Below are 24,380 nucleotides of genomic sequence, written 5' to 3' on the forward strand. Positions count from 1 at the left end.
ATATATATATATATACACACACATACATATATATAGTTTGTTTGTAATTAAATAGTTTCCCTTCTTCAGTTATCATTGCAGATTGTGAATGATTATTTGTATTTAATTTAGCCGAACAAACAAGTTAATCCCTTGGGAGCTGGCAGGCAGCAGGGGTTCTTACCTTGACTCCGTGGCCCATGTCATCCAGCATGCTGTAGTCAACGGGCTTGCGGATATAGCGTACAGGCCTCTCTGGATTGGCAGGGGCGATGATCTTGTGTGTGCGTGACGTGTTCTTGTTTGTTGTGAGGATACCTATCTCCCGTCTGGCCACTTTTTCTTTATGAATGTCCACCGTCTAAGGAGATCAACACATCTTCTTAACTTTTCAGATACTAATAGACCCTTGTGAAGTGGCTGGAGTCCCGTCCCTGTTGTGCAATTCAAGCGCCCACCTGGGAAATGTGGTTGATAGAAGACTCCATGCGGCGTAGCTGCGACGCCTGGATGTCCAGCATCTGCAGGACATTATTAGCCAGTGTGTTGATCAGGTATGCCACGCTGGCCAGGGACTGGGTGGTGTAGTTCTTGGTCTCCTCCAGCGCCCGCTGCTTGTCTGGAGACTGTGGGGATCAGGGTGAGATGTCACTTATGAATTGCTTGTAAACAAGAGTGCAAGATTTAATGAAAAGACAATGAGAAAAGTGTCACACACTCCAATCCAAGGGAGCAGAGTTCGAAGAAAGCACCAGTGTGCAGTGACCACTTCGTTAAAGGTTTGTTTGATATAATTTGTATATACTTTACTTGTTTAGTATTCCTCAATTAAGTATTATCTTGATCTTGTTTGTATTGTCTACAGTGGAGGCAGCATGATCGCAATGTGGACATATTTTAATATATCCCAGATGTACCTGTGGCCAGCAATCTACAAAATGTGCAAATATTAAGACGACAGTGGCAGCTTTTCAGGAGAAAAAGTCCAACTAGAGCAGCAGCGGGAAGCTTGGAAACTTTTCTTAGTAGATTGCACAGTACAGTACATATTCCGCAAGATCCTCAGGATCAGCTGGGAAGATAGGCGTACCAAAATTAGTGTTCCAAAGGAAGCTAACATGCCCAGTGTCACCACAACTGTCATTCGGCACCAGCTGCGATGGACAGGCCATGTAATTCGCATGCCAGACAGTCGCCTTCCAAAACAGATGTTGTACGGACAACTGACGGAAGGACAACGCACCCAAGGGGGGAAGAAGAAGCGGTATAAAGATAACCTCAAAATCTACCAGAGGAAATGCTGCTTCAACCTCAACACCTGGGAGGAGGCTGCCCACCAGAGGGTTTCGTGGAGCAGGATGGTCCATGAAGGCACAGCACAATTAGAAACGGACCTCCACCGTGCAGCGGAAACCAAGAGGCAACAAAGAAAGGAGAGATCCACTACCAAAACAGCTCCTCAGACCACCACCACAACCACCACGACAATCACGCACATATGCCCCCACTGCAATAGAGTCTGTGGATCACGGATTGGCCTCTACGGCCACCTGAGGACCCACAGATGACCAGACTCACCAACAGGAGGACTATCATACTTGCTTCGAGTGATCGCCAATGATGATTCTGTACAATTGACCACTAAATGGTAACACCCGAATAAGTTTTTCAACTTGTTTAAGTTGGGGTCCACGTTAATCAATTCGAGTGTGATGTCATGCTCGCTGCAGCTCGCCTCTTTCATGGTGGACATCAAGAACATAAGTAGTCCCCAAACACGACTACAGTCTATAATTACACCAGAAAAAATGCTAGAATTGTTGCTAGTCGTTTTAAATAAAGAAAAAGTCACTTGAAACATTCTCAAATGACATTGTACAATAAGCAGCAACAGTTAAAACATTGAGCAAAACAATATATATTAATACTAATTAATAACAGATTGTTTTTTAAATGTATGTATACATTTTTTTTAGCCTTTATAATGAAACTCATACAGCAAATGATACAATGTCATGGTGACCATGCCCACACCACACCCCTAACCACACTCCAACCGCCACAGGTGTCTTTGCAATCTCGGGGAAACCCTAAAGGGAGCTGAAAGTAAACTATCCTGTCTCTGAAGTTAACATTTTTCAAACTGTTATTCTTCCTGTCGGAGGAATCCCCCATCACCATCTTTTTTAGGATTTCTGCAGGTATCAGCAAATCATAATGTAATGGTTTTTAATGCCCTTTTTATTGCAACTTCAAACAAATGTAATGTCCATGTCCTCCTGCAGATAGTTTGTCACAGAAAAAATGGCACCGTTAACTGCCGCCCACCTTTAATCCAAGCTGATAGCATGTTACCGTTGACGGGCTTTTGAAAAGTTCCTTAGCCAACCACTTCTGCTGGAATTTGCATTTCCCTGACATGTGTTGGCCCTGCGGTGAGGTGACGAGTTGTCCGCCCGAATTCAGCTGGGATAGGCTCCAGCCACCCCTGCAACCCCGAGAGGGGACAAGCGGTAGAAAATGGATGGATGGTATTCTTTTTGGCACTTTGGCCACAGCATAAGCCCGTTGACAGGATGTGACAACAGCCGGAGACAATAGCGAGATTAAAGGCTTAATGGTATGGTAGATACAGCGGTGTCAAAGGTTTCACTTTCATGCCATGACGTGTGACGCTATCAAACAAAACCTTGGTGTGTAGTTTTTTTCTGGTGCTTTAGCGTTGACCAGGTCTGAAAATAAATACGGAGCCGAAAACTGCCAGTAAGATTTGGTATCGGGAATTTTTTTTTGACATTGTAGAAAAAGTTATGTTGGCATCAAAACAAGTTTTAGCAACAAATAAATACAAATATTGAAAAAATACAATATTTTTGGTGTACGTTTTTGATGCCAATATTCATATTTGTGTACATTGATTGTTTTTGTGTGTTCAAAAGGTTTTTCTGATCGCTTCTCTTTTTTACGATTTAGCTTCTTTGTTTTTACAGTATCAAAAAAATGGCAGTGTTTTAGCGTTAGGGGCGGGTCCCGGTGGGCGGGGCTTATACCAACTTTACCCGGAAGCAGTTTTACTGGACTTGGACATGCAAGTAAAACGCCGTAGAAGAAGCGAGGAAGACAGAGGGCGTCTAAGTTCAATTTAAAAAAGCTTCAAAATACGAAATTATGAAGCAAAAGTAGTTTTTTTACATTTATCTTGAGCAGGCCTGTATGTGTTGCTGTCGGCAGATAGAAAATGGATGTTTACTAATCCAGCAGACTAAATTCCAACATTCAGGGAGAGCAGAACAATATACAGACCCTTTCCAAAAAATGTGAATATCATGGAAAAATGTATTTATTTCCATAATTCCATTCAAAACGTTAAACTTCATAGATAATAGATTCAGGGCCCACAACTTAAACCATTTCAAGTATTTAGTTGTTTGTTTGTACATTGTTTGGGCTTCCACGAAACCCACGTAAATATGATTTCAAAAAAATTACAATACTGTGAAGAAATCACCCTTTACTTCTCAGTTTTTGCTAAAAAAAAGAAAAGAAATTAGGATCACATTAAATCAATCAAAACATGGTCTGAATGTTGTGGTTTTTGAAGCTGTGACTACCTCATTCCACTCTTTTCTGGATCTCTTCCAGATTCATGAATCTTCTCTGTTTGATAATCCGCAGAAGCCCACGCTCAGCTCTTCTGCTGGTGCATCCTCTCTTGCCAGGTTTTTATCCTTCCACTAGACTTCCCATTGATATGCTTGGACACAGCCAGCCTCCTTAGCTATCAACTACATCCTATGGAGGGTATCAATGATGGTCTTCTGGCCAGTTGTCAAGTCTGCACTCTTCCTCATATTCATCCGAAGTGAGACAATTGAACCAAAGTGAAGCAATTTAACGACACCTGGGGAAACCTGTGCAGGTGCTTTGAGTTTAGTAGCTGAGTAGTGTGTGACACTCACTTTCAAACATTCATGCCCTGTAAAGTTTGGGCTGATTTCTTCACAGTATTCTCATTTTTTGAAATCCTGTTTTTCGTGGGTTTTTGGAGCCAGAGGCCCAAATTATGTACAAATAAACAACTAAATATATATATATATATTATTATTATTATCCGGCTTAGTGTAGACATAGCCTAACACAGTTACACACCACAGGAGGTGTTGGAAAAAAATGAATTTCCCTTTTTATCCAGACGGTTTCTCTTATATTTAAATGCAAATGTTAGCAGGTATGAAATTGGTCGTGGAAAAAAAATCTGAGCAATCACTGGGAAACCTGTCTGACCAGCTTTACCTGGATTTCAGAATCATCATGTGGTCGTTGTGGCTTCTGCAGCCCTTTGAGACACTCGTGATTTAGGGCTATATAAATAAACATTGATTGATTGATTGAGAATAATTGTTGTACTTTCTTGTGTAGCAGATTATAGTTTGCTTTGTGTATAATTTTAGCGGTTTGCAATTTCACTATGTTGTGGAATTTCAGTATTTTTGATTCAATAAGTGTTTGTATGTTTTCTATACCAGTGTTTTTCAACCACTGTGTCGCAGCACACCAGTGTGTCGTGAGATACAGTCTGGTGTGCCGTGGGAGATTATGTAATTTTACCCTATTGGGTTAAAAATATTTTTTGCAAACCAGTAATTATAGTCTGCAAATTATGTGTTGTTGTTGCGTGTCGGTGCTGTCTAGAGCTCGGCAGAGTAACCATGTAATACTCTTCCATATCAGTAGGTGGCAGCAGGTAGCTAATTGCTTTGTAGATGTCGGGAACATGGTTTGTCATGTTCACAATATGCGGGAGGCAGTGTGCAGGTAAAAAGGTATCCATCACTTAAACCAAAAATAAACAAAGGGCGAGTGACGCTAAGTGCCCCTAAGAAAAGGCATTGAAGCTTAGGGCAGGCTATGCAAAACAAAACTAAAACTGAACTGGCTACAAAGTAAACAAAAACAGAATGCTGGACGACAGCAAAGACTTGCAGCGTGTGGAGCAGACGGCGTCCACAAAGTACATCCATCCGTACATGACATGACAATCAACAATGTCCCCACAAAGAAGGATAAAAACAACTGAAATATTCTTGATTGCGACAACAAAGCAGGGGCAGGGAAATAGCGCTCAAGGAAGACATGAAACTGCTACAGGAAAATACCAACAAAACAGGAAAAGTTTTTCAAAATAGGAGCGCAAGACATGAACTATAATACTACACACAGGAAAACAGCAAAAAACTCCAAATAAGTCAGGGTGTGATGTGACAGGTGGTGACAGTACACCTACTTTGAGACAAGAGCTATAGTGATGCATGCTTGTTTATGGTTTGAATTCATATCCAACAATTGCGAGAACAACTTTTTACTGTCAATATCTGCTGGTGGTGATTTTTTCAATGAAAGAAATGTGCCTTGGCTCAGAAAAGGTTAAAAAACACTGCTTTATACCCAACATTATGTATTATTCTAACTGATCTTTTTTGTAACACCGTTAACGAATGACGTGTACTTTTGTAGTTATTTCCCATATTTCTACACAATAACTCAGATATGTAACACTAGTGAGCAGTAGAGAATATGAAGTGATTTTTTGGTCTAGAACGGGGTTCGGCGAGCCGCATGCGGCTCTTTAGCGCCACCCTAGTGGCTCCCTGGAGCTTTTTCAAAAAATTTATGAAAATGGAAAAGATGGTGGAAAAAATATTATTTTTGTTTTAATGTTGTTCCTATAAGAGAGCAAACATGACACAAACGTTCCTAATTGTTAGAAATCTCAGTTTATATTAAACATGCTTCACTGATGAGAGGATTTGGTGAGCCCTGTTTTGTCTTACTAATTTTGGCGGTCCCTGAACGCGCCGTAGTTTGTTTACATGTACAACTTTCTCCGACGCTGCCACAGTAAGACGTGTTTTATGCCACTCCTTCTTTGTCTCATTTTGTCCACCAAACGTTTCATGCTGTGCGTGAATGCACAAAGGTAAACTTTGTTGATGTTTTTGACTTGTGTGGAGTGCTAATCAGGCATATTTGGTCACTGCATGACTGCAAGCTAATCAATGCTAACATGCTATTTAGGCTAGCTGTATGTACATAATGCATCATTATGACTCGTTTGTAGCTATATTTGAGCTCATTTAATTTCCTTATGTCCTCGGCAATGTTCCCTCTAAGGTGCGCGCCTGTGCAATTGCGCACTGCTCAAGTGTCCTCTGCGCACGACAAATCTATGCCACGCACAAAATCAAATAAAAAAATAAGCGCATAACAATTTACGACACGACACGGACACGACAGAGAAAACAGTTTTCGTCATCATTGTTCAAATATTGTAACGTCTGTCGAGACGCTTTGAGGACATGAATTCCATCGATCACTTTACTGAGCAAAACTCTTTATTCTCGGCCATAAACACATCACCAAAACATTAGTAAAAAAAAATTATATCTAGCAAAACTGGTCAATTTCTGCAGTACAAACCAGACCAAAAGCAACTTTGTTATATCAACAGCAGCCGCTCGCTCTTTCTCACTTGCGTCAACACATGCACATATGGCACTTAGCCAGTGATGCGTTTACAGCCACACAAAAAGTCGGACAACTCCAACACCACACATAAAGTGTCATTCCAGGTCGTTACACTATGATTTACCAATCAAATGTGTGCTTATTCTAGTGTCATTTATTAGGAATCTTAATTTATAAATATTAATCATGGAATGCTGTTAATATATTAAATAAATACTAATAAAAATATATTTTTTACAAACAGGAAGTTGCAGGAATGTACACATGATCCCCTGCTTACATCTCATTGTGCAACATGTGAATGTTTTAATGGGAACTAAATGCAATGTCTGAAAGGGGTACAAATGATTTCCAAAGCAGGACCTCCACCCAGACAAACAATACACAGTTCATGAAAAACAATATTTTTTGTTATTGTCATTGTAAGTGGGCCTAAACACTTATATTAGAAAATAACCTGCTGTCATTTGATTCTAATAATAAGAAAATGTTGTCTGTCTATCTGTGTTGGCCCTGCGATGAGGTGGGGACTTGTCCAGGGTGTACCCCGCCTTCCGCCCGAATGCAGCTGAGATATGCTCCTGCGACCCCGAAAGGGACAAGCGGTAGAAAATGGATGGATGGAGATTGAACTTGTTATTTAGTCAGGTTTGGGACAGGTGTGCTGCTGGTGTAGCCACAGTTTGCATGTCTGATGTTGCTCACATGGGCTCCACTGAATGCTCAGGGAGTTTGTGCGTTTGCTCACACACATGAAAAATTAGAGGGAACATTGGTCACAGGTGTATTTAATTTATATTTGCATGTCTCATGACACATTATCTGTATGTAATATTGGCTGCATGTCCGATAGTTGTTTGTGTGACATGTCGTTATAGATAGCTCCAGAAGGATTTTTTTTTTTTGTATTTATGATCCAACATGGCTCTTTCAACATTTTGTGTTGCCGACCCCTAGTCTAGAACATGTTTAATTCATTATTGACGTGCTTCTTGCTACTTTATGTTGGGGTTTTTTTTACATGAGATTTCCGTTCAATTTATAATCAATCATAACTAGAAATGTGGTTTCATTCACTCTTTCAATGTCTACTCCGTCTATTTGTATTTGGGTTTGACTTTCCCTTGTGGATAATACAAACCCCGTTTCCATATGAGTTGGGAAATTGTGTTAGATGTAAATATAAACGGAATACAATGATTTGCAAATCATTTTCAACCCATATTCAGTTGAATATGCTACAAAGACAACATATTTGATGTTCAAACTGATAAACATTTTTTTTTGCAAATAATCATTAACTTTAGAATTTGATGGCAGCAACACGTGACGAACAAGTTGGCAATAAATACTGATAAAGTTGAGGAATGCTCATCTAAGACTTATTTGGAACATCCCACAGGTGTGCAGGCTAATTGGGAACAGGTGGGTGCCATGATTGGGTATAAAAACAGCTTCCCAAAAAATGCTCAGTCTTTCACCAGAAAGGATGGGGCGAGGTACACCCCTTTGTCCACAACTGCATGAGCAAATAGTCAAACAGTTTAAGAACAACGTTTCTCAAAGTGCAATTGCAAGAAATTTAGGGATTTCAACATCTACGCTCCATAATATCATCAAAAGGTTCAGAGAATCTGGAGAAATCACTGCACGTAAGCGGCATGGCCGGAAACCAACATTGAATGACCGTGACCTTCGATCCCTCAGACGGCACTGTATCAAAAACCGACATCAATCTCTAAAGGATATCACCACATGGGCTCAGGAACACTTCAGAAAACCACTGTCACTAAATACAGTTGGTCGCTACATCTGTAAGTGCAAGTTAAAGCTCTACTATGCAAAGCGAAAGCCATTTATCAACAACATCCAGAAACGCCGCCGGCTTCTCTGGGCCCCGAGATCATCTAAGATGGACTCATGCAAAGTGGAAAAGTGTTCTGTGGTCGGACGAGTCTTTTGATTGATTGATTGAGACTTTTATTAGTAGGTTGCACAGTGAAGTACATATTCCGTACAATTGACCACTAAATGGTAACACCCGAATAAGTTTTTCAACTTGTTTAAGTCGGGGTCCACTTAAATTGATTCATGATACGGATATATATATATATATATATACATATATATATATACAGATACACCTACTCAGTGGCCTAGTGGTTAGAGTGTCCGCCCTGAGATCGGTAGGTTGTGAGTTCAAACCCCGGCCGAGTCATACCAAAGACTATAAAAAAATGGGACCCATTACCTCCCTGCTTGGCACTCAGAATCAAGGGTTGGAATTGGGGGTTAAATCACCAAAATGATTCCCGGGCGCGGCACCGCTGCTGCCCACTGCTCCCCTCACCTCCCAGGGGGTGAACAAGGGGATGGGTCAAATGCAGAGGACAAATTTCACCACATCTAGTGTGTGTGACAATCATTGGTACTTTAACTTTAAACTTAATATATACTATCATATATACTATCATCATAATAAGTCCACATTTCAAATTGTTTTTGGAAATATTCGACATCGTGTCATGGTATGGGGGTGCATTAGTGACCAAGACATGGGTAACTTACACATCTGTGAAGGCACCATTAATGCTGAAAGGTACATACAGCTTTTGGAACAACATATGCTGTCATCTAAGCGCCGTCTTTTTCATGGACGCCCCTGCTTATTTCAGCAAGACAATGCCAAGCCACATTCAGCACGTGTTACCCACAGCGTGGCTTCGTAAAAAAAAAGAGTGTGGGTACTTTCCTGGCCCGCCTGCAGTCCAGACCTGTCTCCCATCGAAAATGTGTGAGTATTATGAAGCGTAAAATACGACAGCGGAGACCCTGAACTGTTAAACGACTGAAGCTCTACATAAAACAAGAATGGGAAAGAATTCCACTTTCAAAGCTTCAACAATTAATTTCCTCAGTTCCCAATCGTCTATTGAGTGTTGTTAAAAGGAAAGGCCATGTAACACAATGGTGAACATGCCCTTTCCCAACTACTTTGGCACGTGTTGCAGCCATGAAATTCTAAGTTAATTATTATTTGCAAAAAATAAAAAATTAAGTTTATGAGTTTGAACATCAAATATATTGTCTTTGTAGTGCATTCAATTGAATATGGGTTGAAAAGGATTTGCAAATCATTGTATTCCGTTTATATTTACATCTAACACAATTTCCCAACTCATATGGAAACGGGGTTGGCACATGAAAAAAATGCCAACACTTATTATTATTCGCTCCTGTTGATCAGTTTCGTTTGACTTCTCGTCTCGTCCCGGTGAAGGTGGATTGATTATTACGCCGATTTAGCGGTGGAGAGCATACCTGACTCGCGTGATCGTGGCCGTGAATAAAAGGCCCACACAAACATTGATGTTGTCGATAATGGGACAGAATGACAGCGGTTACACGCAAGCATGCGCGCGCAGGTCGGGACGTGAACAATATTGTAGTTTAGCCATAAAGGCGGATTATTATCTTTAAAACTATACATTTGATGTAGTTTAGCCATAAAGGCGGATTAGTATCTTTAAAACTATACATTTGATGTAGTTTAGCCATAAAGGCGGATTATTATCTTTAAAACTAAACATTTGATGTAGTTTAGCCATAAAGGCGGATTCTTATCTTTAAAAGCATACATTTGATGTTGTTTAGCCATAAAGGCGGATTATTATCTTTAAAACTATACATTTGATGTAGTTTAGCCATAAAGGCGGATTATTATCTTTAAAACTATACATTTGATGTAGTTTAGCCATAAAGGCGGATTATTATCTTTAAAAGCACACATTTGATGTAGTTTAGCCATAAAGGCAGATTATTATGTTTAAAAGCATACATTAGATGTAGTCAGCTAGCACGGAGGCGACTAGCAGCAGCTAGCCGAGCAACACTCCGCCTCTCCCCGCCTGAAGAAAGGTGATTTTCCCCCGCAGCCCGAGCCTCACCTGGACATAGTTGTTCTCGCAGTACTCGGCGACTCTCTCCAGATTGGTGAAACTATCCAGCAGAGCGCTCCGTCCTGCTGGGATTTCCTCCTCCAGAAGCATTTGTAGCTCCGCCATTTTCACATCTTTTTAGCGGGGCTAGCGCGGGCTCACTGGCGCCTCGCGCGGTTGCGTGCGGTACTGCACCTCGCCGCCGAAGGGGGCGTGTGTGTGCGCATGCGCGTGTTTGTGTGGGGAGGGATGCGGGGGGTGACGTAGTGTCATTACGTAACGAAGCCTTGAAAAACATGAAAGGAAGTTCATGACAAATGTGTGCTTTGTTTTAATGTGCGATTTGGATTTACACTGTATGAGAAAAAAAATGTAAAAAGGAATTTGACCTTTGCAACCTCATGATACTATTGGCTAAGTTTTATATTCATAAATCTTAGAGATAAATGCTTTAAAAATGTAATATCGGAAAGTATCGGTATCGTTTTTTTTTTTATTATCGGTGTCGTTTTTTTTTGTTTTAAATAAATCAACATAAAGACACAAGATACACTTACAATTAGTGCACCAACCCAAAAAAACTCCCTCCCTCATTCACACAAAAGGGTTGTTTAATCAAAATAACTTGTTTAGCGGTAAATAAACTGTTTCACTCCTCACTCCTTTAACATGATAGACAGACAAAAGGAGACCCCAGCTGTCCTTAGGGATGATACTCGAAACCGGTTTTCCCGGTTGTTTGATAAGAAAAGAACAGAGTCCTCGGACTCGAATCCCTTTTTGAGAACCGGTACCCGTTATCGAGACCACTATAGTAAAGGAAAAGAGTTGATTCTTTATTCGGATCCCGTCCCGACCAGAAATGCTCCGTGGGACATCACAAGAAATGACGTCACGTAGCTCAGTCATTAGGCGCAGATAGCGAAAGCAGGAAAACAATGGACGGGAAAAAGCGCTCCAAGGTGTAATAAAGTTCAAAACAAAAGCTATAATCCATCAAATAACTTTACTGAGAGATTTGAGCAGGGTAAAACGCATGACGGACACTTTTACGACCAACCGGAAACATAGCAACCAGGCTAGCAACGCACCTCCTTTACGGCAGCTGTCGCAACGTTCTTAAAACAACCGCAGCACATACATATATATACAACATATCTCCCTTTTTTAACTTTTGTTTTTCTTTCCTTGTAAACAAAATAAAATCACACTGTAGATGTGTTGTCTAATGTCTAATTATAAATAATGCAGACGAGGCGTGTTGGCTGAGTTCTTGATGTTTACTTTCACAGCGTGGCAACATGCAACACTTTTCGGGGCTACCGCGCATGCTCGTAACTCCCGTTGCATGCTGGGTAGTGTAGTTGTTATATTCTCTAGCTCATAACATTTTCCCCCCATAAAGAAATAATGTTAACTCAATAAAGTGTATTTCTTTTTTTAGCTTTAACTTTTCATTCTTTAGCATTGTAACCACATTTGCAAACAACTTTTCTCTTCATAGAATTTTCTTTCAATAAAGAAATAAAGTGCAAAAATGTCAAAGCATCATAACAAACAGTTATGTCAAATAGCAGCAGAAGTGCACTTTTTGGAGAGCTGTATTATTTTCAGTTTTGTGCCCAAGGGACTGATTTTATTTAACACTATATTATTATTTATACACCTATAGTGATCACAGAGACAGCTTGTTTTTGTGTTGCTGTATATATTTGTTTCTCTGAAAAATCCCACTTAATATACTTTGGGTAACAACAGTCAATATTTATTTATTTTATTTTATTTTTTTAGGTGGGTAACAGTCAATATTTACTTATTTATTAGATTTTATTTTTTTATTATATAATAAAAGTGAGCTTTTGTTAAACCAAATATTGTGTGTTTTTTTCCATATACAACAACCTATCTGGACTCCATAAGAGAATCGATAAGGAATCGGTTCGATAAGAGGATTCGATAATAGGCTCGAACTCGATAATTTCTAATCAAACATCATCCCTAGCTGTCCTGTCCTCTTAATCCAGTGGTTCTTAACCTTGTTTGAGGTACCAAACCCCACCAGTTCCATATTCGCATTCACCGAACCCTTCTTTAGTGAATAATACAAAGTTTTGGGTTTTTTCAAATTCAAGACAAAGTTATATGTTTTTGGTAACACTTTAGTATGGGGAACATATTATAAGTAACAAAGACTTAATTTAGAGTTATTTGGTTAGGGTCAGGGTTAGAGGGTTAGGGTTAGGGTTAGAGGGTTAGAGTTATAATAAGGCCATGCCGAATAAGGCATTAATAAGTACTTAATAATGACTAGTTAAGAGCCAATATGTTACTAATTTGCATGTAATAAGCAACTAATTAACGGTGAATATGTTCCCCATACTAAAGTGTTACCATGTTTTATTACTGGTGCACAAAATGAAGCGTGCATGAACGTCACCTTGTTCAAACAACAAAACCAACACAGTGCATAAACTCACAACAAATGACACACCTGCAAACCAGTCAGCTGTTGCCGTATCCGTAATACACTGATAGGGAGAACTTTGTATTTACACGATGAGTCGGGTGTGTCTTGACCTCCGCCGAACCCCTGAGCCCGACTCACCGAACCCCTAGGGTTCCATCCAACCCAGGTTAAGGACCACTGTCTTAATCATAGGAGGAGGACGCTCTCACCAGGAGGAGCGTGAGCAGCTGAATCAGTCAATCATAATTCATCTAAAACATCCAATAATTCATCAACATCATCATTGGCATTATTTGATTTCATTGTCAAAACAATTAATAAATAAATAATATAGATAGGCTCCAACACATACATACACACAATTATCAATCAATCAATCAATCAATGTTTATTTATATAGCCCTAAATCACAAGTGTCTCAAAGGGCTGCACAAGCCACAACGACATCCTCGGTACAGAGCCCACATACGGGCAAGGAAAAACTCACCCCAGTGGGACGTCGGTGTGAATGACTATGAGAAACCTTGGAGAGGACCGCATATGTGGGTAACCCCCCCCCCCCCCCCTCTAGGGGAGACCGAAAGCAATGGATGTCGAGTGGGTCTGACATAATAATGTGAAAGTCCAGTCCACAGTGGATCCAACACATCAGTGAGAGTCCAGTCCATAGTGGGGCCAGCAGGAAACCATCCCGAGCGGAGACGGGTCAGCAGCGCAGAGATGTCCCCAACCGATGCACAGGCTAGTGGTCCACCCGGGGTCCCGACTCTGGACAGCCAGCACTTCATCCATGGCCACCGGACCTGTGCAACTCCCCCTCCCAAGGGAGAGGGGAGCAGAGGAGAGAAGAAAAGAAACGGCAGATCAACTGGTCTAAAAAGGGGGTCTATTTAAAGGCAAATGAGTTTTAAGATGGGACTTAAATGCTTCTACTGAGGTAGCATCTCTAACTGTTACCGGGAGGACATTCCAGAGTACTGGAGCCCCAATAGAAAACGCTCTATAGCCCGCAGACTTTTTTTAAAAAAAAATTAATTTTTATTTTTCATTATTATTAACTGTATGTACATACAGTACATACATATATACATATATACATATATACATATATACATATATACATACATACATACATACATACATACATACATATAATATATATATTATACATACATATATACATACATATATATATATATATATATATATATATATATATATATATACATATATATATATATATATATATATATATATATATATACATACAAATATATATATATATATATATATATATATATATATATATATATATATATATATATACATACATACAAATATATATATATATATATATATATATATATATATATATATATATATATATATATACATACATATATATACATATATATATACATATACATACATAGATGTATACATACATACATATATTTAGAACAACATTTCTCAAGCAGCTATTGCAAGGAATTTAGGGATTTCACCATCTACGCTCCGTAATATCATCAAAAGGTTCAGAGAATCTGGAGAAATCACTGCACGTAAGCAGCAAGCCTGAAAACCAACATTGACTCCCCGTGACCTTCGATCCCTCAGGTGGTACTGCATCAAAAAGCGACATCAGTGTGTAATGGATATCCCCACATGGGCTCAGGAACACTTCAGAAAACCACTGTCAGTAACTACAGTTGGTCGCTACATCTGTAAGTGCAAGTTAAAGCTCTACTATGCAAAGCGAAAGCCATTTATCAACAACACCCAGAAACGCTGCCGGCTTAGCTGGGCCCGAGCTCATCGAAGATGGACTAATGCAAAGTGGAAAAGTGTTCTGTGGTCTGACAAGTCCACAATTGAAATTGTTTTTGGAAACTGTGACTGTTGTGTCCTCCGGACCAAAGAGGAAAATAACCAGCCAGTACCTGTGATGGTATGGGGGTGTATTAGTGGCCAAGACATGGGTAAGTTACACATCTGTGAAGGCACCATTAATGCTGAAAGGTACATACAGCTTTTGGAGCAACATATGTTGCCATCCAAGCAACGTTATCATGGACGCCCCTGCTTATTTCAGCAAGACAATGCCAAGCCAGTGTTACAACAGCGTGGCTTCATAGTAAAAGAGTGCGGGTACTAGACTGGCCCGCCTGTAGTCCAGACCTGTCTCCCGTTGAAAATGTGTGGTGCAATATGAAGGCTCTCTCGCTTAGTAGTCTTTTAAGACTATGATAGCAATATGTTACCAATGATGTAATATTGTATGATCATGAGCATCTTTCACCAATCTACTTTACTTTACGTCCTAATTTGCAAGTAGGACATGTTTGATGTCCTTCATGCTAATATGACATCACATGACATGCATAAGCTATAAGGAAGGGAGTTGTCCTTCACTCCATGGAACACAACTACAGGAATTAAATTGTAAAGCGAGAAGGACACAGGTATGTCATTGCTAGATCTGGGAAACTTCTATGTAAATATGATATGTATATTTGTTGTTGTTTCCTACGCATTAATGTCTGGTGCAAGTACAATAAGCCATTCTTTGGTTCAATGTTAGCAACCTATGCTGTAATAGATGTGCTGTGAAATAACACCAGGACAAGCTACTGGACTTGGTTTTATAAAGTGTCCTCTACCGTCTTCTCAGACATTTCAAATGCAGGCGGACAAAAGTCCTAAATGTAGTTGACAGTAAAACAAAAGTCCCAAATAAGCGGACTGTAAGACAAGGCATTCTGCAGTGTGCAGGACACATGGCATAAGAAGATTGATTGATGGTCTACAGTCCCTTTGCCAATCAGGATGCAGAACACCATGCGCAATCATGTGCTGTAAGAAAAGAAGCGTAAACAAATACACACACAAAAAAGATGGGTGTAACAGCGAGGCCGTGTAAAGTGAAGCGTGTTGTAGCGAGGGAACACTATTAGTTTCACCTTGTAAATATCATTGCTGCAATTAAAAAAAACCTCATTATGTCCAGGTATATTCTTCCAAATTCAGAAGATTACAAAATGCTCAAAGTCTGCACATTTGACAATAAATATGGAGATGTAAGTGCAAGTCACTGAATGGACTGGAAAACAACTCTAAAGACCAAGTCAGGAATGCTCTCACTATTTGCCTACTCAGCAAATGTTTGATTTTCAGCTGCTGGATCTTTACAACTACAGTCAAAATCAACTTGGCTTTTGAGTCCAACAACTCAAAATAATAATAATACACTCACAGTCACTTATAACACAAAGCTTATGTTGTCTTTAGACACTGTCAAAATGACGTGTTTTTTTTCATGAAGTGAAAAAATGACCCCCCCCCCCCCGCATTTTTAATATGCGACATGTTTTAGCATTACATGACAAACATTTGCTCCTTTTGACGTTGTTATAGTCCAGGGGTCAGCAACCTTTTTGAAAGCAAGAGCTACTTCTTGGGTAGTGATTAATGCGAAGGGCTACCAGTTTGACACACACTTAAATAAATTGCCAGAAATAGCCAATTTGCTCAATTTACCTTTAACTCTTATGTTATTATTAATAATTAATGATATTTATCTTTGTGGAAACACTGATCATCTTAATGATTTCTCACAATAAATATATATAGAAACAGATAAATATCAATATGCAACACTTTATTTTTATATGTTCTCTAAGTGCACATTTTTCAAATTGAACATTTTCAAATGATGACTTCTAAGACAGTCTTGTGAAATCACAATATCCCATTTTAACTAGCTAGCCACTAACATTTTTGAACAAATCATGAATTACTTTGCACCATGTTTGTACAAATAATAACTCATGTAAAATACAAAAGTCAACCCTCAAATGTTAAAATAAATCCTGTCACACTTTGAACTGGACACCAAATCTGTTATCTGTTTCTTTGTCAGTTAGTGGGAAGCCTGGCATTGCATGTTGTTAACTAGTGTGTTGTACTCTGGTGTGTAACTTGACACTGCAACTCTGAGTGAGTCTTGCAGATGTGCATCAGTGAGGCGTGTTCTGTGTTTGTTCTTGATGAAGTTCATGTCAGAAAAGGCTGATTCACAAAGATAAGATTTTTCCTCATTGTTTGCGGAACCTTCTTAATCTTTTGGACATATTTTCACAGCAATCTGGCCTTAAGCTTAATTGTGATAAATGTAAAATGTTAAGGATCGGAAATCTACAGGGAACGTCCTCTCGAATGGAATGCAAAGTGCATGTTTTGTGGACAGATGGACCAGTTAACATACTTGGTGTTGTTGTCCCAGAGAATCTGGAAGATCTAGGCTCAGTAAATTATGATAATCGACTAAGAAAGCTGGACAAAATTATGCAATTATGGAAAGGGAAATCCTACCACTGAGTGGTACACAAGTGTCCTGTTGGACAAAAAACATGTACTGTATCAAAATAAATTGTATCCTTTTTTTTACAAGTGATCCCCTCCCATTTTCCTTATGTAGAGTCTGCTGGGAAACATGGCGGGGAAACAATCCACTCATGGTGGTGTTTTCAATTTGATGTGCCAGAAAAAAGAGACGATATTTGGCAGCAGATAATATGGATGAGCTCTAATATTGTAATAGATGGAAAGCCTTTCTTTTGGAAAAATATGTTTGAAAGAGGAATCATTTTTGTCAATGATATTATCAATGAGAATGGTAAAATGATGAAGTATGATGAATTTACAACTATGTATGGTGATGCTTGCTCAAGCTTTTCATTTCATCAACTAACTGGAGTCATTGGGAAAAGATGGAAACAAATAATTAATTATGGAACTGCTAAATTATTAGTTTGCAAAAATTCTAGTTGGCAAAAAGGAACTAAAATAAATAGAAAAATATATAATTCTTATTTAATAAAGAAATCTTTGAAGGCTGCCCCATACAACACATATGGAAAATGGGAGGACTTTTTTGACTGCCCGTTGCCATGGGAGGCCATATTCAAACTAATCTATAAAACTACTATCGATGTGCAAAATTGTTATTTTCAAATTAAAATTATTTATAACTTCTTACCCACGGGGAAAATGTTAAAATGATGGAATATGACAGAGTCAGATGATTGCCCATTTTGTTGTCAGGAGTCTGAATCCACCCTGCATTTGTTTTGGTATTGTCATATTGTGTCTTCCTTTTGGGTGGAAGTTGAAAAAATGTGTTTAAGGATTGGTTTGTTTATGAAGCTTGATGTGGTTTCTGTTATTTTAGGAGAGTTCATTGACAATCATGATTTAGTCAATTTAATTATAGTACTCGGTAAAAGGTTTATTTTTAAGGCCAAAAACAGATATTCACTTAGTATTACTTTCTTTAAAACATTTATTCAGTATTTTTTTTACTTTAGAAATGTACATGGTTGAAAACGATAATGATGCCAAAAAACATTTTAAAAAAAAGATGGGAAGTCCTCAAAGGCTTATTTTGAAAGTAGAATTATGTTTATAGATTATATGACATCTGTTGTTGTGTTCCCTAATTTGAGTGACCTGGACATAATCTGGACTGTACATAAATGCTTATTTTGAAAATGTAATTTTGTTTATAAACTATATGCAATCTGTTGTGTTCCCTAATTTTTTTCTGTGTACATGAATGAAGGTGTGTGCTGCTGAGTCCGACTTGGACATTATCTGGACTGGACCTGCTTTTAAAAACCCTTTAAACAAATCTAATTTCATTGACAACCTGGTCTGGTGAAGATAAGGTCATTTAAAAAAAAATAAAATAAAATAAGATACATAAATAAAAAACATTTTCTTGGATAAAAAAGAAAGCAAAACAATATAAAAATAATTACATAAAAAATAGTAATGAATGAAAATGTTAGTGGACCAGCAGCACATACAATCATGTGTGCTTCAGGGACTGTGGCCCTTGCAGATGTGTTGTCTATGTTGTGGGAACCAGAATATTGGTAGCAGAAAGAAATAACCCCTTTTGTGTGAGTGGGTGTGGATGAGTGTGCATGGGGGGGAGGTTGTTTGGGTTGATGCACTGGTTGAAAGTGTATCTTGTGTTTTTTCTATGTTGATTTAAAAAAAATAAACAATAAAAAAATAAAAATAAAAAAGATACGATTTTTAGAACAGGCTAGCGGGCGACTCATCTGGTCCTTACGGGCGACCTGGTGCCCGCGGGCACCGCGTTGGTGACCCCTGGTCCATACATTAGCCTCAACGCAGATATCCACCAGATCTAGTAAAGGGTTATTTACATATCTTTAGTGTTTCCAAACGGAACACGGCAGTAAAACGGCTGACCAAACAAAATACAAGTCACCGCCATGGACCCGCCAGCTGCGCAAGCTAGCTCTCCGATCAGCTAAACAGACTCCATAACTCCACGGTGACATGGAACTGAAACGATACGCATAGAATGAATACTAATACAGTGACCTGTAAACGTGTTGGTATATCAGCTAATGCTAGCGACACCAGCATCATTACATTACCATAGCACGTAGAAATGTGCAAGAAAACACTCCTACAGACGCTTTAGTAAGCAAGAATAGTTTTAGTTGTAGTGTAAAACTTACAAAGGTTGCTTGGAGTGATGCATGAAGAATCCGTAGGATAGAACGGCTGGGAGACCGACGGCACTTTGGTTGGGATGAGAAAAAGAAGCACTACCCGTAAATAGTCTGGAATGTAGGTCATAATATTTGCCTTGTATAAAGTGTTTTATATCACATTGTTGACTTTTCTACATTTTTTATGATTATTAGACAGATACTAACAAAACTTGTTTAAATTGGTTTCTGTTCATGTAAAGGTGGATTTTTGTTAATGTCTCTTTTGTCAGCCAAACGTTTTGCTCTTTTTCTTTGGCCAGGTTATTGTCATTGTGCCTCTGTGGAAGCTCTTATTCACCCTGTCCACCTTCCAATAGAGTCCTGTATATATTGTTATTGTTTAACTACATACATAGATGTAGTGTTGATGCTCGCTACTTTTGCCGTGTAGTTTGCGACAATTCTCCGGAGATAGCTTCCCCCGTAGCTTAGCTACATTTCATGGAGACTAACTTGCAGCTTACATTTTCCAGGTATCTTGACCATCACTTGGAGCCCACACAAGTTTGCTGAGCGTCTGAGGACAGCAGAAGAGGACAAGCAAAAATGAAGGTGGAGATGCGGAAGGTGCACGCCACGCTATGGCGCTATGTGGTAATGAAACATACAATGACAAGTGAATGCATCCTATCTACAACACATGACAAGTGAATACAATCTACTTATCATTTGATTCCAAATCTCAAAGTGCTACAGAATTACAACCATTGGCGTTGTTAGGCCTATTTTGGAGTTGTAATAAATAAATAAATAAGAAATGGCTTATCGATAAGCCATTTGTTTTATTTGATATATATATATATATATATATATATATATATATATATATATATATATATATATATATATATATATATATATATATATATATATATATATATATATATATATATATATATATATATATATATATATATATATATATATATGTTATTGGGGTGTTACCATTTAGTGGTCAATTGTACGGAATATGTACTGTACTGTGCAATCTACTAATAAAAGTTTCAATCAAAATCAATCAATCAATCAATGTTGTGAATGAATAACAGAGGCTAATGCCATGACTTTCATTGTGTTTCAGTGTATCTTGAAGGATCATGCAAGTAATTGTTTCTTGTTGATGCTGTAAACAAAATGTCACTGTTTGTTGTTGTACTGAACACAGATTGAAAATAAACCCACTGAAGTAATAATAATAACAATGAATAATTTCTAAGTCTTTGTTAGCCGTTTGTGAAGTTTTGTGCTCGTGCGCTACGTTCGCTCGCATCCTGTGTGTTGTTGTTTGTGGTTACCAGTAGGAAGAACCATGCCGAGCTGCAGGAATAACTTGGCTTTAATAAAGACTTCAGGAGGACAGCAGTTTGACATACGCACTGCATGAGAGAGTGGTAATAACTGATGTGCACACCCTGGTGGTGTGTTCGAAAATTACAACAACAAAACAGTCATTTTACCAAATGATGCTAATCGTTTACCCCCCCCCCCCCCCCCCCCACACACACATTCTGCAAAAATTGCTAAATTGATAATATTGCAAAAATAATACAAACATTTTAAAAAAGTGGAATGAGGTGAAATGTAACGAGAAAACGTTGCAATGTTGACACAAAGTTGCCATGCAGGCTGTTTTTTTCTTCTTTTGTCTTTGTTTATTTTTTATTTTTTTGCCATTGCTCGGAAAAAAAAAAAAAAAAAGACAAAAAATCTATGTTACAATGAATTATTACTTAAAAAATGTCACTTTAAAATGTTTTATGTGGAAAAAATATTGCAAATATTGTGTGGTTGCCATATAAAAACATCAAAGTTTTATTTGACAAAAGAGCATAAAACAAACAAAATAATAGTTCAAACGTAAAATCGACAGATATATCGGAAGTTGATCTCGTAATTTAAGTGTGAAAAGTTAAAAAAAAAAAAACTAATAAAAGTATCACTTTATGAGTGGGAGACCTTTTGGATCCCAAATATATTTAGTGGGATTTTATTTAACTTTTCACTGTGATTACTCAACAATATTAAAGAATTCAAATCAATAGTGTCCTGCATTATTGATCTTTTAGGGTTCTAATGACTAAATACTGCATATTTCAGTTTTACTATAAAAAACAAAGTTGTCTTTGACAGAAAAAGCATAAAACCTGTTTTTTTTTTTACTTGATATCAACCTGAAGTTGATATAGAGATATACTGTAAAAAAAAATAAAAAAAATAATTTGACTGAGACCCTTGACCCTTGACTGGTCCCCGGAAGCCCTAAAGGTTAAAAAAATAAATCTATATATTTTGTTATGGTTTGAAAATGGCAAAATATGAAAATGGCCCCCGTATGCTTACATTTTTCCATGTGTGGCTCTCAGTGCAAGAAGTTTGGACACCCCTGATCTACACTGTGCATCTCCTGGGGGCTAAACCCCCCTGTCCTTAAAAGCTAGTGACGCCCCTGGATGTAAATATAAACGGAATACAATGATTTGCAAATCATTTTCAAGCCATATTCAGTTGAATATGCTACAAAGACAACATATTTGATGTTCAAACTGATAAACATTTTTTTTTGTTGCAAATAATCATTAACTTTAGAATTTGATGCCAGTGTCACGCCAAATTTCTTCCCCCCCCTTCAAAAACCTACTTCCGGGGCCGCGTCCAATGAAGTCACAATGTTGCCGGGGGTCCTTAACCGGCACGCGACTGTCCTGTTTTGCGCCTGTACAAAAAAACAACAATAATCGATTTCTTCAGATTCCAGCAGCTGTCAAAGACAAAGTATCCTTCCAGCGACGGGCAGTCAAAGCCGAAGTGCTATCGATCGCTGTCAATGACGTAAGAGGAAACACGACCACGGAAGTAAATGGGGGGAAAGGTTTTTGTAGGGGGAAGACATTTGGCGTGACACCAGCAACACGTGTGGCACGTCTTCTTCATCGTATGGGCAGCTGTTTTCCGGCACCCGGACCTGAGGCCGAGGGTCTATGCCTTTTACCACCCCAGGCCCGGGGGGCCCTCCCGTTCATATGTCAGGACACACAGAAGTGAGCCAGGTCACCGAGCAGTCATCCAGGTCCGCCAGGCCACGCAAACCATTAGGAGCACGATAAATCGGGCAACGCAGGATCACGTGGTCGGCAGTCTGCTCCTCCGCGCCACACTCACACGTCGCGTTAGGTGCTAAGCCCCACTGGAACATGTTTGAGCGAAAGCGACCGACACCAGTTCGGAGGCGGTTAAGCCTCACCCAGGCCACTCGTGGTAGTGAGAGGCCTGGTATTGAGCCGGTGTCAGGTATGAAGTCACGGAGTCTGGAGGAGATGGTATGCTCCAGGTCCGTGCTCCATTTGTGATTCGCCCAGTGAGCCGCCCTGATGTTGTTGTCACTGCATTGCTGCAGGAGCTTCAGGGCGGCTGGTACCAGTGGGTCTCTGGAGGGGAGGCGGGGCGTTGGCTCTGAAGAGAGTGTGAGCCTTTCATGGAGCAGGTGGTTCTCATCCATGTTTGCCCGGCCCGCCAGAGTTGCTACAGCACCTTGGCGACGAAGCTCAGCGGGTTGGATGCCTGCTAAGATGGGCAGTAGCTCCACAGGGGTGGGGCGCAGGCATCCAGTGATAACACGCAAGGCTTCGTTGATCGGGACATCAAGTTGTTTAGAGTGAGCACTGCGCGCCCAGACAGGTGCGCAGTACTCAGCAGTTGAGTAGACCAGGGCAAGTGCTGCTGTTCGCAGGGTTCTTGCCCCGGCACCCCAACCGGACCCGACCAACCGTCTCAGCAGTGAGACGCGGGTGTTGAGTTTCTTGCGTGTTGCCAAGAGGTGTTTACGGAAAGTGAGCGACCTGTCCAGGGTGACCCCAAGGTATTTAGGGTCAGGACGAGGGTCTTCAGGTGTAGGACGAGGCCGGCATAGGGTAAGGGAAGCCCCATCCGGCTTCCGCACCTCGAACCTGATCTCACGATCCGCTTCCCAATTGTATAGGTGGAAAGCTTGTGTCACCGTCTTGGATTCGCTGAGCTTCAATCTCCAGTTATGGAGGTAAGCCACTAAAGTCTCCATGTCCTGGCTTAGAGTTCCCTCCAAGGCCTGCCAGTCCCTGTCGGAGTGCAGCAGCGCGAGATCGTCTGCGTATGCGAACCTCCGTGAGACTGTGGCAGGCAGGTCGTATGTATAGATGTTATACAGGAGGGGAGCCAGGACAGATCCCTGGGGGACGCCATTTTTCAGGCGCCGCAACCTGCTTTTATCTCCGTTACTGGTGGTGAGAGTAAAGCTGCGGTTCCAGACAAGCTCCATGATCATTTTGACCATGTGCCTGTCTGGAAGCAGGCGGAGAAGTTTGCAGGTGAGGCCGCGGTGCCAGACTGTGTCATAGGCAGCAGTCAGGTCTATGAAGACGGCACCGGCCTTCTTTTTCGCCTCAAAGCAGTCCTCGATGTCCTGGGTAAGGAGGGCGACCTGATCCACCGTGGACTTCCCACGTCGAAAACCCGCCTGCTCCCGGGGGAGGTGGGGGTCTATGATGGGCTCGACACGGGCGTGAATCAGGCGCTCGAGGACTTTAAAGGGGACGCAGAGCAACGAGATTGGTCTGTAGCTCGTTACGTCATCCTTTGGCTTGTTCGGCTTGGGGATAGCGACAACAGTGGCCCTTCTCCAAATCCTGGGGATCCGGAGTTGGCGCAGGCAAGAAGACAGGAAAACTCTCAGCCAGGACTTCATTGCAGGGGCAGCGTGGAGCACGAGTTCTGGGCAGATGTTGTCAGGCCCAGCAGACTTGCCTGGTTTGGTATACTGGAGGGCAGCTGTGAACTCCTCCGGTGAAAACTCACCGGAGATGTTACACTCGCTAGATGTTGTTGTCCTCCAGAGGTCTGCAGTTT

At 40.0% G+C, this 24,380-nt stretch overlaps 2 protein-coding genes across 18 annotated transcripts in view; one reads left to right on the forward strand and one right to left on the reverse strand.

The window, feature by feature from the left end:
• Window positions 1-10,629, reverse strand: part of abi2b (abl-interactor 2b) — a 31,885-nt gene extending 21,256 nt beyond the window's left edge. For 6 of the 16 annotated variants that reach the window (XM_062042649.1, XM_062042623.1, XM_062042615.1 and 3 more), the window contains exons 1-3: window positions 10,452-10,628; window positions 438-605; window positions 164-340 (exon numbers count right to left, since the gene is read on the reverse strand). In XM_062042649.1, coding sequence (XP_061898633.1) covers window positions 164-340; window positions 438-605; window positions 10,452-10,568 — 462 coding nt within the window. In that variant the 5' untranslated portion in view covers window positions 10,569-10,628. Of the gene's footprint in view, window positions 1-163; window positions 341-437; window positions 606-10,451 lie in introns of all 16 variants that reach the window. The other 10 variants (XM_062042640.1, XM_062042606.1, XM_062042596.1 and 7 more) reach the window with 4 other exon arrangements.
• Window positions 10,630-15,202: 4,573 nt separating this feature from the next.
• Window positions 15,203-24,380, forward strand: part of LOC133646873 (putative uncharacterized protein DDB_G0271606) — a 51,452-nt gene continuing 42,274 nt past the window's right edge. The window contains exons 1-2 of one of the 2 annotated variants that reach the window (XM_062042746.1): window positions 15,203-15,371; window positions 19,976-20,096. In XM_062042746.1, coding sequence (XP_061898730.1) covers window positions 20,049-20,096 — 48 coding nt within the window. In that variant the 5' untranslated portion in view covers window positions 15,203-15,371; window positions 19,976-20,048. The remainder of the gene's footprint in view (window positions 15,372-19,975; window positions 20,097-24,380) is intronic. The other variant, XM_062042736.1, reaches the window with a different exon arrangement.

This window comes from Entelurus aequoreus, linkage group LG01, assembly GCF_033978785.1.
Source record: "Entelurus aequoreus isolate RoL-2023_Sb linkage group LG01, RoL_Eaeq_v1.1, whole genome shotgun sequence".
In the NCBI taxonomy this organism is placed as follows: Eukaryota; Metazoa; Chordata; class Actinopteri; order Syngnathiformes; family Syngnathidae; genus Entelurus; species Entelurus aequoreus.